Consider the following 15,599-nt stretch of genomic DNA (forward strand, 5'->3'; position numbering starts at 1 on the left):
TTTAAATTAATTCTTACTATGCAAAATCTTGATTTCTTTCTGCTTTCAGGCACCCCCCCCCCCACAAATGCTGAAGTATTTATTTGCTACATGTATTTTTCTCATCATTACGGCGCAGAGCAACCCTAAACACTGTGATTAAAATGACGATCTCTTGTCTCCATGCCTACCCTGCGAGTCTTTTAAATGGCTAATAAAAACCAGCCTGGCTCTTTGCTCACCTCTCCTTGAGGAGGGTGCAGCCTTGCCAGGCCGCAGAGGAAGACAATGCAATCAGTCCTGATGAGGCCTGATAGACTAGGGTCAGATGGAAGGGGAGGAGGACCTCCGCTATCAGTGGACTGGAGGAGGGACACAGGAGGAGAAGAGGGAGAGAGAGTTGGGTTGGGAGAGGATGAGGGGGCTACATTTGGGATACAAAATGAATAAATTATAATTAATAAAAAAATAAATTGATTTAAAAAACCTGCCTGGAATCCAATAACTGCATTGTTACATACCATCACTTCAGCCAGCCTTGAAGCAGGCTGGAATTTGTCCTTCTGACTCGAAATTTAGTGAACACCAAGGAACAAAACAGAAAAACCTTCATTTAAGACCAAAAATAGAGCAACAAATATTTATTCATGGAACAACATCTACCCAATACTTTCTGCATGTGCCTGGCAGGATGAACTGGGATGAACCGAAATGAGAGAGATGCGTGACTTCTGGGGAAAATGTCTCAGTTTACAGAAAGGCCCACTTGCCTACCATCCCATCCTATTTGTCTATAGGTACCAGAAAGAAGACAGAATACCTGAAAACAGTTTGCAAACTATCTGAGTAGGGAGACAACAAGATGCCTGGGAGAGGGAGAGATGTATCAAAGAAGTAGGCTTAAGTTATTTGTCTTGGGACTCTGTAAGTCCAGGTCTCTGGAGACAAGATCAAAGCAGAACAGAAGGCAAGAACGATGTGTGGAAGGGTACCATAATATCAAGATCATGGTCCTTCTAGAGTCAGCAAGATGACTGGAGACTGTGAGTCACAGTCCTAATAAAAAAGGCTTCGTTTGGGGCATTCACTGCACACCAAGTATTACATGTAATATTTTGTGTTAATTAATACATTTAATTTACATGATGATCCTATTTTATGGATCACCACCGCCACCACCACAGTCCTCCCCCTTCCTCTTCCCATCTCGCAAACCATGAAGAAAATGAGGCTGACTTCCAAGGCGCTGTAGATCACCTAGCTGTTGGAAGGCAGCACAGTTCACCTAGGCAGTTTTGCCCCAGTGTATCTGTTTACCTGATTATTACACTGCTGCTCACATTTGAGCTAGGCTAAGGGGCATGCACCAAATTCTGTGGACACATGGAGCTAGGTTTAAGAAGTAAGAAGTCCTGGAGGCACTTGGAGGGCATTGGTCAAGGCTAGAGGTATTTAAGAAAAGAAAAGGAGAGAAGAGAAAGGAAAAGAAAAAAACCCTAAAGGAATATAATCAGAGACCACAAGTTTCCTGCTAAATGAAGACCTCCAGAATGGAACAAAACCAAACTATACATCCATCCCTAAGACCTGGGCCAGGTTCTGACACTCAGCGAGGGAAAGAACCATTCTTGTTCTTACTTTCCTACGGCTCTACTGTAAAACACGGCTAAGCCTGGGTTATAATATGAGGAACAGATGGGCCTTGACACTATCAGCCCTGAGCAAAGGTCTCCTGAAGGCATCATAAACTGCCAGACAGTGGAAAGCACAAAGGTGGGAATTCCAATAATTTTTCTTGTGCGTGGTTCTCTGAGAAGAAGGGTAAAGACGGCTTTGGTAAGCCTCCAGCTAGCATTCCAGTTACAGCACCTCATCAGAGCCACGCTTCCAGCTCAAGAACATATATATGTGTTTGACATCTGGGTAACTCAGCAGAAAAACCAGGTTGCTAATATAAGATGTCTCTGGTGGTCCCCAGAAATTCATTTTAAGCCACTCCGAACAGAAACGGGATGTGTGCGTGTTGTTTCTAACTTGTCAAAACAGCAGTCCATTTTCCAGCTGCCTCAGATGAAATTTATTAGTGTGGTTACTTCTCTAATCTTCTCTTTTTAGTTTCGCTCCATCAGCACACATGGCAAGTCTTCCTTGGCACATGTTACCAGAAGGCTGCTAATGCGAGAAAAGATTTACAGGGCACAGAATTAATGCAGTATTTTCTCTTCAAATTTCACGGGTTGAAAATATAAATCACACTGTTTCTTCTCCCTTTGAGCAACCAATGAGAAATGAACTACAGGTGAGGGTACTGAGCCCACACCAGGAGCCAGAGCATCACACGGCATCCCAAAAGAAGCTTCCTATGAGCAACGTGCTCTAAACGAGAGGCCTACCACACTGTTATGTACCAAAGAGTTTTAATAAATACTTCAAAAATATTATGTCATTCTAGAATTTCAGAGTTGGCAAAGACCAAGAAAATACTCATTAACAATCCAAACCCAATTAAAGCTTATTTATTCCCCCACAGTTGGTAGCAGCTGAATGGCAAGGCATAAGCTTTGGAGTTAGACGGATCTGGGTTGCAATTCTGGGTCTGTGCCACTCTCTAGTTGAGAGATCTTTCTACCTAGCACTTATTTTGATAATTCAGAGAACGAATGTATATAAGGCAGAAGGTGCTCATCCCCTGTTTTACATAGTCAAAGCTGTATGTCCTTCTTTCCATCTTTCCAAGCCAGAGCCTTGCATTGCTCTTATTTCTAAGAGGCAGTTCAGGCTAGAGAATGCCTTGGACTCAGAAGACAGTAAGGAATGCGATGCTATCCACTTGGCATCAGGCCTATCCTTAAAGAGCCCCCGTTAATCAGCGACACCTGGACTGAGGGTCTAGGTGCCCACCTAAAAAAAAAAACAGTAACACCAAAATAAAACAAATTTTCAATTGTTAGTTATTTAAGTTAAAATAAAATATTTTAGCTAAACATTGAAACACTTCTGAACTTCTGTTCTTAAGCAACTGCTTACAACGTAATTTCTCCTGGGTGGCAGGAGTCGTGTGACTAAGGGCATGGGTCTGAGGGCCACTACATGGTTTAACTTCCAACTGTTCTTTTATTGGAAGTTGTCTGTAAGTCAACTGGTCTTTTTGTACCTTAGTTTTCACCCTTTCCCCAATAGGAAAAAATCACATCTCCCCCTTCTTAGGCTTATGAAGGGAAAACTTCATACTTACGAAGAGAAAAACGAGTTAATATATATCTTGAGAAGAGCACCAAGTACACAGAAAATACTCCTCAGTGGACTTTGTCATTGTCAATGTCATCATCATCATCATCATGATGAACAGCAGCAGTACACGCACCATAACAACACTGAACGTTTGTTCCCTGTCCTCTTTCTTCATGGGAGCCAGACTTTATGCAGAGGCTAAGCAGCTTGGTCCATAGCACCCAAACTATTCACTGCCTGCAGCAGAACTGGTTACGTTCCTACTTAGTACCAGCTCTCACACAGGGCTCTAGGCTTTTCCTGTTTGGCTTTTCCGTCTAGTGAACATACTTCCTCCTAGAGGGTGCCTTTCATATAACAAAACCAGCTGGGTGGCATCACACCTCTCATTCTGCCAATGGGTCATGAATAGGAGGTTCTCTGGAGAAGGTGGTGATCAGAAGTTAGGTTCTCATCCTTAGAAACTGTGGCCAACACAACTGCTGGTTTAGGTAAGACAAGCAAGTCCATAAAGGCAACAGGGCCTCTAACTAGAAAGAAACTCAAAACCTAAGGGAGTAAAGCTGTGTTAGTTCAAACAAAAGCAAACTGAGGTTGCAGGCAGCCCTGAGAACAGTGGTAGAGCCTACACGCTGTGAGGTAGAAGGCATGCGGGGTGGAATTTGGTAGGAAAATGAATACACATGACACCATGGCTCCATGAAGCCACGGCCAGCACACTTTGAACCAAGTGGCAATCCTCCCACATTGTCTTACCCTCCTGACCTTACTGTGGAGGTCACTACACTGGTTCCCATGTCCCCAGAGAGCCCCCTCTTGCTTTGAAATTAACTTGCATTAACCCTCACTCTGGAGCTCTCGGCACTCCGAGAAGCCTGCCTTACAACCTTTATTCTCATTCCTTTCTCTCCACCCTAGTTCAAGCATTCCTTCCTGCCTCCCCCCACTTCATTGTCTATCTGCCCCAGGCAGGAGGCTCCTACACCTTCCCAAACACACTCTCCAGTTTCAAAGCCTCACTACAGTCCCATTCTCCACAGGCTCTCAGAGCAGCTACTCCACAGTGGCTGATTATGAGGCCAGGAAAGAGGAGGGGGAAGTGATCGAGATTTCAACACCTGTTGACAGGGTTCCATGCTCTATCAGAATTTTCGACCAGAGTCTACACATGGTTCAGGGTTCCTCTGGGAGCCTCAGTATTAAAACACAAAAACGAATGACACCAATAAAGGTCTAGAAGAAAAGGGAGTCTTTTGATGCTTCTATTTGGGGGCTTCTTAGAAGACCGTGAAGACGTGTCACTCAGTCTCCTTCGGTTTCGTACTCTAATAATGTTCCAGATGCTGGTCATCTACTACCTAAACTAAGATGTTTAATCTGCCTCCATCTGAACAAGGGCAGCAGCTGCTCAAACACCACTGTTCTGAGAAGTCGGAAACAAATCTGTTATTAATCTCTCCTTTAGGATTACATAAAATTCTGAGACCTGTCACCCCAAATCCCAAATTTGTTGGGCTCAACACTGCTCCTGTCTGGCTTTCTCAAGCCTCTACCCACTTCTCACCCGCGTCAGTTCAAGTGTGTGTCCCCGCAGTGTCTGCCAGAAGGTTCCCCTTCTCCCTAAACTGGGAAGTGGCTGAGTTTCCTGCTCACTCTTGGTTTCCAGCAATCAAATACCTGTCCTTTGATTTCTGTAAATTAACACCATACATGAAAACATTAAAGAAAGTGGACATGAAAATTAGAGTCAAAGTAGCCAATTCTGCACAAAATGAACATCCTGCTGGACAGGAGTGGACCCATAACTCAAGGCAGCTCACAGAGAAACTGGTTTCTTCAACGGTGTACAAGCAGGACCGAAGGAAACTTCCATAGCTTTATTTTAGCATTAAGATTTCTGGGCCTATTTTTCTCCACAAGAGTTAAGAATGAAGAATGAAGGCTTCTCTCCTGAGAAGCCCCCTGAACCTAGATTCTCTCAGCTATACTGCCATCAGCTATAACAAGAGACTTGGCTTAGACCAGCTGCCTGCCAACTTTCTTCTAGAACACACACAGATCAATGGTTTCCTGAAATATCACCAGAACATCCTCTAGATGTCACCTTGAGAACATGCCAGCATGGAGGATGACTGCTATGAACCACAAAAACAACTGGAAACAGACAATTCAATGGGCTGACTGAATTTTTTTTTTAAAATTTTTGTGGGGGTTAATTTTCATTTTATTATTTATTTGCCAATAAATGCTTATCCAAATTAAGCTGTAGTTCATAAAATGATCTAATTTGCTTTTCTGGGAATTTTTCTTTTTTCTTATTCCAAACACAAATTTTAGGGCTGTCCCATCAATAAAAACAGAAATGGTTTAAGAAATGCTTCTGATGTACTCTGATTTCTCTTGAATATAACACCTGTCCCCAAAGTCCTCCCCAACCATCTTCCAATGTCTGAGATTCCTCAGCTGACCACCTGGGCACTGCGGCGGGGGGGGGGGGGGGGGTGCTGTAAGTTCAGAAGCAGCAATTACTTATTTCAGGCACGTTAAGAACATTTGCTTATGGACGACTACCCAGCAATTGTTTCTCTTAGACCAGCTCAGGCTATGGCAGGCCAATGAGTGAGCGGATCTGCTCAAGCAGTTCACTCAACCCAAAGGAACTGTCAGGGAGCTCATTCAGGTTTCAAACACCTTTGAGTGAGTTAAATCGGTGTGGAAACCTGGAAGGAGACAAAGATTTTTTAGAGTAACTCTGGGGAATCCTGGATTATCTACTTACAGCCTAAGGGTTGGATGTTCAAAATTTACAAAAATACCTGACAAGAGGTGTCATCTTCTTGTTTATTAAAAAAAAAAAAAAAAAAGTCACCTGCACTGCAGAGGTGTTTGAAGCCTGAATCCTATGAGGAACTTTCCCAGCAATCAAGAGTTGTATAAAAAAAAACAAAAAACAAAAAACAAGGTGGTCTGGGGGATGGAGCAACAGGGCCCTACACTGGGCACTGAGAGTGAGTGTCCCACCTCACAACTCTCAAAGGTTGTAAACCCCACCGCTGGCGCTCAGCCTTCCTGCTGCCCACGGGCAGCGACTTGGATGCGTGTTCTGCCTGGGCCCTGTGCAGCAGCCTGTTGATGAAGAAAAAAAAGGCCAAACAAGCCCTAAAGCGCAGGCAGACAGCTAGGGTGGGAACCTTCACTCTGGTTCCATGGGGAACGACTTCTAAATACAAAAACAGCTTCCTGAGTTCCTGATGTTGGAAAAGACTGTGGTGGGGAGCTATTAACCTTGGAATAAAAACACTTGATGCACAAGTGCCTTCTTTGACAGTGTTTGTCAGCCCAGTGTCCCTGCAAGCATGCCTAAGAGGTGGTTTCAAATAGGTGGGAGATCTCATTTGTACCAAATTCTCAAATTATCCTATTTAGGAAACATGATCACCTACACATGTTATGTAGAGGATAGTTCTATCTCATGCAAATTCTGAAATGTGAGAAAATGCCCAATAGTTTATAGCTCACTTATAAATTAGAGATATACAGCAATATTTCAACCACTACTGGTACAGAGTATTAACAGCAGCAAGTTTATACTGTCCAAGTTTAAATTTGACCATTTTCCTTTATAATTATAAAATTTCAAAAAACAATTACATTTAAAGTGAGATGTCCAGAGTTGCCTGAGGACGTTTTGCATAACAACTTGGTATATAAAGGCTGAGTCTCAGAAATACTTGCCTTTTGTCTCTATTATTTTCATTTTAATAGTGACCATTTTCCTTGGGTTAACTACAGTTTCACTGGTCTCTCTCTGGCCCAATGACACACATTTACAAACACACAATGATTGGGTACAATGAGCTCAAGAGCACTGGTTCCTCAGCAGTCCAGAGTAGAAAAACACCATTTTCAGGGCATGTTATCTTTAACTGTCTATCATCTCATTAATTGCTTAATCCAAAACAAGAGTTTTACAGTCAACTTTTTGTTTTAAAATCCATCCTCTAGCAAAGATAAGCAACAGGAACAAGAAAACATAAATGAATCCCAGGGCTAACCTTCTTATATTCATATTCTACTCATCAGCCTGACAGACAGCTCCAGTCCTTGCCCTAAGGGTTCATACACCCCGAGTGGGTTAGATAAATGGCTATTTATGAACCTGGAAACAGGTGAGGACTGTCTCTTGGTGCCCGGAATGAACAGACTCTCTCTGTGCCAGCTCACTCTCCTGCCTGGAGGTTAAAAGCAGTGTGTCTCTTCTCTACACATCCACAGCTCAGTCCTCAAGAGAAATGTACTGTTTTTCACAGCCCACGGTCAGTCATTCAACACAAGCACCCTATGAGCTCTTTTGCTCACGGGGTCAAAAGGTGAGGTCACACAGAGAAAGATTTAGCTATAACGAAGAATCAGGATCTGCCAGATCACAAGAGAGAAAAGGGGACTGGAAGTTAAAAGCAAGTCAACACAGGCAAACTGAAGGGCTAACACTTTGTTAGGCAGGGTTCCCCAATTTGAAAGGCACCGTTGCCATTAATTTCCATACCATAAAAGCCCATAACAGTAGTGAGCAAAGCATGGACATCTGTGCACAACAGAACTCAGAGTTTAAAAGCAAGCAAGCAAACCAACAAAAACCATGGGAGCAGGTAAAGTGGTCATTTTGCCCGAGATACTGTAAAGCATCAACGGTGACATTAACCTTGTACTACCTAGAAGCCATTTTATTTGAAAGGTTGTTGTCACCAAAGAGGAAAAGCATTTCAAATGAAAGGTGGTGACCCTACAGGGGTCATCATTAATCACCTGGGGTCAAAGACCTTCCAAATTGTAATAGGAGGCAGGGGGCAAGGGAAAGAAGGGAGAGAAAAGATCAAAAGGCCTTTGATGGGGGTTATCTACCTATCCACAATAGCACCTGCAGAGTAGACCTCTGCAGGAGGAAGCCTCCCAGCTTCTAAAGTAACAGGGGTTTTGCTCACTAACTCAGTTTACTTCGGAGACTAAAGTCAGCAGATGGCAGAAGAGTCCTAGAGGTTCTCTCATGGCTGCCACTTTCATGATGCCTCAGTGGAGCACAAGGCACTGTGTTCTTTTCCAGGACCAAGCACTACGGATAAGAAGAAGGAAGAGCTGCAGCTGGACAAACGGCAGTGGCCCAACTTGAAGCACCTTGCAATTCTGCATTTGAGTTTATGGGAATGTACTCATCTACTCTTTGCAAAAGGCAAGGATAGACAGGAAGCTGGGGAAGAGGGTATGTTTCCTCCAGCGAGGCCAACAGAAGAGAAGGTCTGCGGGGCCCTTGATTAAAACGGCACAGGCGCTCCTTGCTCCTGCTACCACCGTTTCATGAACCTTACATGTTAAAGAAGCAGGTGGGCAGAGAGGGTGGTGCATGTGCGAATCAAATCCACTCGCATGCAGGGAAGAGCACCTAAGTCACGAGGAGGTGAGCAAGCAAGATTCCAGTGGACACTTGGTTATCTGCCTGACGGGTTTCCCTGCTGTCATGCAGCACTCTTGGAGCATGTATGGCTTTAGTGGGTCCTTGACCTCAGATAGTCCAAGCCATGAATTCTCAATTCTTTCCTATACGTATATACCTAGGGTAGAATGAAATTTAAAAATGGGACACAGCAAGAGATGAACAGCAGTCACATTTACAAAACAACCATAAATGTGTACGGTAATTAAAGGCGTATGGATGCGGTCTCTCTCAAAGTAGCTTACTGCATTGCCCTCACTCTTCCTGATGCAATACACGCTGGTACAATGCCTTAGTGAGGTGAGGAAAAGAGGCGAGTGGCTGTGAGAGGCAGCATTAAGACTCTACCGACCTGAAAATACGTTAGACAATGCAATGGCTGGACTCTGGAGCAGAAACTGGAGGAAGGTCACATGTTCCTCAGACTAGAGCACTATTTACAATTTGTGAGTTGCTTATTTCTGGAATTTTCTAGTCTGTATTTTTAGAACATGGTTGACCATGAATAACTGAATCCATGGAAAGTGACACTATGGGACGGGGATCACTAGACATTCCAGGAGACTCAAAAATCTGAAGCAGGCCGTGTCTTGTCCCTAGGATATGTTTCCCCAGTAGATGGTAAGTGGAATAACTCAAGAACGCAAACAACGAGCTTTTCAAAAACCCACTAAAAATAAATATAAAAATAATTTATTATTTTAAGAAATAAAACACACAACAGAGCAATATAAATGGCTTTCAGACTCCGGGCTGTTTTGATTAGCCATGCCCTAGATGCCTACAGCCTGCACCCATTAGCATGGATAATTGAGAATCCGCTGGATTTCCATTTTAACAGTCTCTCTAATTCATTTCAGGCACTGAGATGGGAAAGCAAAACCTTGGCCACGATTCCACTTACATGGACGTAGCACTGCACCACTCCATGCTGTACTAACCTCTGTACAGTCCAAAGAAGCCTTCGTAGCGGAGCACTTTCTTAAAACAGTCGAAGCTGTTTTTATACATGAGCTCTCCCACAAAAGAGCCAGTTGATCGCTGGTTCTGCATTCGAGTCTTTACAAGATCGATAGGGTACACAGCAGTGGCTCCCACAGCTGAAATTAAGAAATGCCATTATCTCAGCCAGAATTACGGTGATGTGGGTGAAAGAAATACAACACTCAAAGAAAGGATTGAAAACGGGAATATTTGTATGCACGAACTACTGAGCTGCCTCTGTAAATTTTTTTTTCTTCAAATGTGCCTTGACAAAAGGATGTCACTAGGGTTTAAATTAAAAGCATATTGGGGAAAGTCCAACCTCACAGAAGGGAGAGAAAATTATCGCTTGTGGGATGCAGCTCCCGTGCAGGTGGAAAAGGCCGCTTGGCTCTGCTCCCACCTAATGGGTATGGGTTGGTGACTGACTTGGGGGTGACCACTGAAAGTGGCAAGGTGAAAAAGCAGAGAGAAGACCAGACGAACAAAGAAAGTGACAAGGTGACACTCATCCATGACTAACCTCCAGCAACAGAACCCAGACCAAACCTGTAGGCTGACTCTGCGACCTGGAGAAGGACTGGCCGAGCTGCATCACCTGAGGCCTTCTGCTTCACACACACATGATGCAGGAAGCAGGCAAGCCGAGGACAGAGCAGAGACGTGCAGTCATTAAAAATGTCACTCACCGTACTCTAAACACAATACAACTAAAATGTAAGAAGGAAAATGAGATTCGAGTCCACCAAGTGCTCATTAGTAAAAGGGGTTCCCTACTAAGCATGACTGAAATCATATTGGGACATAAGATCATGAAAATTAATGCTTTGAGCCAATGTTCTAATGCACAGTTCTCACTAGTGATCCTACAAATGTCAATGCAAACAAACAAACAAACAAAAAAAACAAGGAGATAACATTCTTGATTCATCAAACTGGCTGGGCTTTCTATTTGAATTTTGTTTTTGTTTTAAATAATAATACTCAGACTGGTAACAACTGATAAAATGTTATCCTCAAACTCACCGTTTGAGCTCACCAACTATGAGCTTTTGAGAATTTAATAACATATATCTAAATACTTAGAATGAATATAATCTCTGATGCTGCTGTTCTTACAGTTAGGTGAGAACAGCAATGAAAGATGGGGGGAAATGGAATAGGCTCTTTAAAGAGCAGAACTCCATGAGCAGAAATTCTAAAAATAAACTAAATGACCAATAATAGAGGTTTAAAATACTATGCTGGTGGGCATGGAGGCACACAGCTTTAATCCCAGTGCTTAGGGGGAAAAGGCTGTTCTTTGTGAGATCTGCGCCAGCCTGATCTACCCAGCTAAGTCCAAGCAAACCAGGATTACATAATGAGACCCTGTCTCAAAATTAAATAGTAAATTAAAAAATACTATCACTTTTAAAACTAAAGCACACTATTTAAAACGGTATCTTCAAAGATCAGATGTTGGTTTAAAGAAATGTTCACAAAACTCTTATTTTATAAAGAAAACATGAGGGGCAAGAGAGATGGTTCAGTGGTTAAGAGCACAGGCTGCTCTTCCAGAGAACTCAGGTTCAAGTCCCAGCACCCACATGGCAACTCAGAACCTTCTGCAATTCCAGTCTTAGGAATCTGATGGTGACAGGCACCCCTGTGGAATACTGATGTAATGAAGGCAAAGCGCATAAAAATAAAATTAATATATTTTAAAAATGAAAGAAAAGAAGCTAAAAAGAACATGGTTGAGTAGTCGGGTGTTTGGTATTTATATTCCTTTTACCTTTATTAAATGACTGAACTATTTCATGGCATTCTCACATATATGTGTGTTGAGTGTTTTGTCTTTTTTGTGTATGTATACCACATGTATACCTGGTGCCTTGAGGGTGTAGGATCCCTCAGAGCAGGAGTTAAGGATGGCTGTGAGCAACCGTGTGGGTGCTGCGAGCTAAACCCAGGCTTTCTACAAGAGCAACAAGTGCTCTTTGTAGTTGAGCCATTTCTCCAGCCCTTCATGGTATTAAAAAAAAATAAATTAAGAGAATAGAATATGAAATCTTTCGTTGTTAAAATTATAGATATATACATATATACTGTGAATATATAGAAATATATAATATAATATAATATAATATAATATAATATAATATAATATAATATAATATAATATATAAAATTAGTACTAATATTTTGGCATCTCTATTACCGAGCAACACTCAAAATGTTTATGATGGCCATAACTAAATGAGTTATAGGTGAGTTATAGGTGACTCTATTTTTTTTCCCCCTCATTTTTGGTCATCTTCCTAAAATTAATATTTCAAAACAATTAACTGTTTTGTCATTGCTCTTCTGACCTGTTATCATTAGCATTACTTAGGCCAATCCATTTTAGAATATTGTACCACCCCATCTGTGTAAATAAAATATTAACTCTGTCCCACAGAGTTGTCAAGTGAGAGTGACATATAGTCAGCGCCTAATAATACATTCAATAAAATTTGTTTTCGAAAGGCAGGATAATTAACATCAGGGAACAATGAAAACGATCACCAACCTCAGCTACCAACCCACTGAATTTTAGCTGCTGTCAATGCAACACAACTCCAATACAATGAGATCATTTGAAATCTTCAGTCATTTAACAGAAAACAGCTCTACATAGAAATATGCGCGTCTAAGGAGGTAAAACATTTCCTCCACAAATTCCATGGGTTGTCTCCAATTCTACCACTCTGCTCTACCTTCATTGTGACAGATGTAGTCAAAGGAAGAACATCATTTTATTTACATGCAGGAAAACATGTGATACTAAAAATGTTCTGGCATCAAAATAATGAGAGCACTCTGAAGACACTAAAGGAACCTGCCATTATTGCTAATTCTTCCTCTAAAAGACGAACCAAATTCCAGGTTCTCATTTAACTTTTTGGAAGCTACAAAATGCCGTATGTTCTTAAAATGACAGATGGAAAGAGTCCAGCTTCACTGCTTCCCTGTCTAGGACAAACACTGAATGGGTGTAGGATGTAAGGAAAACGCAAAGTAGCCCACGGGTAGGTGGCCTGCCTTGCTTGAATTTGAGAGGCGCAGTGGGGTTTGTATAGCAAAAACAAAACCACCCTACATTTCAGGTAGGGTTGCTCTGGATTGCTTTAAACCTCTAAGCAACGGCCAATCACTTCCTACTGGAAATCTCAACAAACTCCTCTAACCCTTTCTTGGCCAGTACCAACAAGCACCCGTTATAAACCCTCCAAAGCTGCAAAGGGCGCAGAGGGGAAAAATGGAGAGGTGTTGCTGCCAAGGGGGAAGCAGGGGAGATCTGAAACAGCCCTTCTGCTTTCCTAAATCCCCAAATCTCTACAATAGCTGGTGGCACGCAGACGAAGAGATAATTATCGCAGACACAGCGTCTGAAATCAAAGGGAGGGGAGCGCAGGGCTGCTTCCACCTCTGCCCGGGATTACACAGTTCTTTCTCCTGTACCAGGGGAAATCGGCTTCCTCTTTTAACCACAGCCAGCTGCTTTCCCAGAGGTGCCTAGTTGGGATTTACTGGGCATACACACCCATTCCTTCCACTTCCATGCGGCACACAAAACTCTCTGCTGCCTTTGGGTGGGAAGGAGCTAAAGGGAGGGGGGATCCTGGCTCCAGGCCTGACAGTCCTAAAAATGCAGCCCTCGTCAACCCATTGTGGTCAAAGTGGCGTCGCTGTTCAGACCCAGAGCTCCAAGCCAAAAACAGTTAAGTCTCACAAGATTTGAAGATGGCTTTGCCTTAAAGGAGGTCGATTTTTCTTATTAAAAAAAAAAAAAAAAAATGCTCTGTCTGTTCATGGATTTATTTTACAAGCGCCATGCAGGCACAGCACATCCAATGAAGGCCCCAGCTCAGCCCCGGCTACAGCACTGAGCAAGAGTTAAGTGAGGAGGTCCTATGTCTTAAGTTTCTGACTCCCACAACTTCACGACATGGGCTTCTGTTAACCATAAAATAAAATTGAGCATTCCTAACATTGTTTCCACATAACTTATGAATCCTTTCACAGAGAAAATAGGTCTAAATGTCTCTGAACTATGACTCCAGACTAAACAAAATTATCTCATTTTGATACTCAGAAAAACGGAAGGCACGGCTGTTAGACAATGCTCTGACAGTGCCCCGCTGAGGAGCTAAGATAGCCTTCATTTAGCAAGGCCAGCAGCTGCTGGGGACAGTTGCAAGAATCAGTGTTCCACACCCACATCCCTCTGTATTAGATGTGAAGAAGAAAAGAGCTACTTGTTTCTGGAGCGTTGGGGTTTCTAGTGCTGGGGGAACTGCCCTGTCTTTCTAAGAAACACACGCCCGTATCTGTTCACCAGAAGGCTGCTAAACAATTTTTCCTTTCAGCCTCCTCAAAATGCTTGCATTTGGGGAGCAAAACTGGAAAATGGTTAAGCCAGAAACCAATGCTGGGAACTCAAAGAAAGGGTGAGGGGCCTGGGTATCTCTGTAGAAAACTCCAGGAGAGGACTCACTTTGATCACTCACCTGCCTCTGGGCCTCAGCCAAGTTGAAGGGCAGCATTCCTTCTTCTAGGGGAGCGATGCGCTCAATGTCTGCCAAGGTCATGCGTCTGGACAGAAAGCAAACGCAACAATGACGAAGTACCAGATTTCTTAAACTCACATTATGGAACTCCAGAGCGCTCCTTTTATCACCTCCTGTATTTCAGTGTTGCCTTCATTATTTGGTTTCTTTCTCTCCTGCTGAATTCTCCCTACACCTAGTTCCTAACCTTTTTTTATTAAACTGACTTTTAAAAAAGCCAACTTACCCCCTCGGCTCATATAAATCTGCTAACTGAAACAAGATGTCAACTTCCATGGGTGTAACCTGACCAAACTTCTGGGCGGCCAGAGCAAACTCCTCTGCATGGAAAAAAAGAGAAAGAGAGATTGAGAAAGATCAACACTAAAGTCAGCATTGGCTCAAAGCACTGGAAGAGTGGACATCGCACGTTACCATGAAGTCATTCCCCATTCCTCCAGTTCTTTCACACCCTTAGAAAAAGAATGCAGAACTCCATCCCAACACTTAGAGTAAAAGCTTGGTGTTACCTGAAGGCTGTAAACACATGGCACTGGGTGGTATTCAGATTACAGAGCAGGGAAAACAGGAAGAGTGTACGAAGCTTCAACCTGCTCTCCAGTGTTGACACTACTACAAATCCAAGTGAGTTTTCTATTTTTTTTAATCCTATTGAAATGCTGATATCTTTGAGCTCAGGGGTCACATGATGCTATCATCAAGACAGGTTTGTGAAACTCCCACATATTTTTGATGGCCACTTGTGAGGCCGCCTATGTAGCTCAAGTTCTTGCAAGAACTGAAAAGACTCAACAAATCTTTTATCTTGTCTTCACTCAAAGGCTAAAACTTCAGTTTATCAGAAACTTAGTAAAGATTGTTTTTGTTTGCTTTAGTTTGTCTGATCACAGACTGGAGGACACATCACCAACTAATCAATGGTATGAATGGGACAGAGCGTTCTAATATAAACTCCAGGCTGCCTTCCTCAGCCTCCTTCCCTAACACACTTGAAACAAAAATTCTGATACTATCACTCACCCTTAGTCACCTCCACGTCTTTCCTGCTGCCAGCCAGAGTGCTGTAGATCTTTCTAATGAGTTCCATGTTGTTAAGGAGCGAGTTAAATCCATTAAAATAGGAGAAACTAACTTGATGGGACGTAGCGCCTCCAGCGGCCTTGGTAAGTTGAAAACAAGAGAGAGAGAGCGAAGAAAAAAAAAAAAGATACATCGGTGAAGTGGTTCCAAAAGTACATATATCCAATGCTGTTTTGGAAGTAACCAGAAATGAACACACACACACACACACACACACACACACACACACACACACACACACA

The 15,599-nt window shown here is 42.7% G+C and overlaps 1 protein-coding gene across 1 annotated transcript in view; it reads right to left on the minus strand.

The window, feature by feature from the left end:
- Positions 1–15,599, minus strand: part of Slc25a13 (solute carrier family 25 member 13) — a 158,203-nt gene that overhangs the window by 50,992 nt on the left and 91,612 nt on the right. The window contains exons 7-12 of the mRNA XM_055612918.1: positions 15,298–15,436; positions 14,504–14,597; positions 14,218–14,302; positions 10,206–10,290; positions 9,640–9,798; positions 4,888–4,901 (exon numbers count right to left, since the gene is read on the minus strand). Of these exons, the coding sequence (XP_055468893.1) occupies positions 4,888–4,901; positions 9,640–9,798; positions 10,206–10,290; positions 14,218–14,302; positions 14,504–14,597; positions 15,298–15,436 (576 nt within the window). The remainder of the gene's footprint in view (positions 1–4,887; positions 4,902–9,639; positions 9,799–10,205; positions 10,291–14,217; positions 14,303–14,503; positions 14,598–15,297; positions 15,437–15,599) is intronic.

The sequence above is a fragment of the Psammomys obesus genome, unplaced genomic scaffold (genome assembly GCF_907164565.1).
Source record: "Psammomys obesus unplaced genomic scaffold, mPsaObe1.curated_primary_1811, whole genome shotgun sequence".
Classification (NCBI taxonomy): domain Eukaryota; kingdom Metazoa; phylum Chordata; class Mammalia; order Rodentia; family Muridae; genus Psammomys; species Psammomys obesus.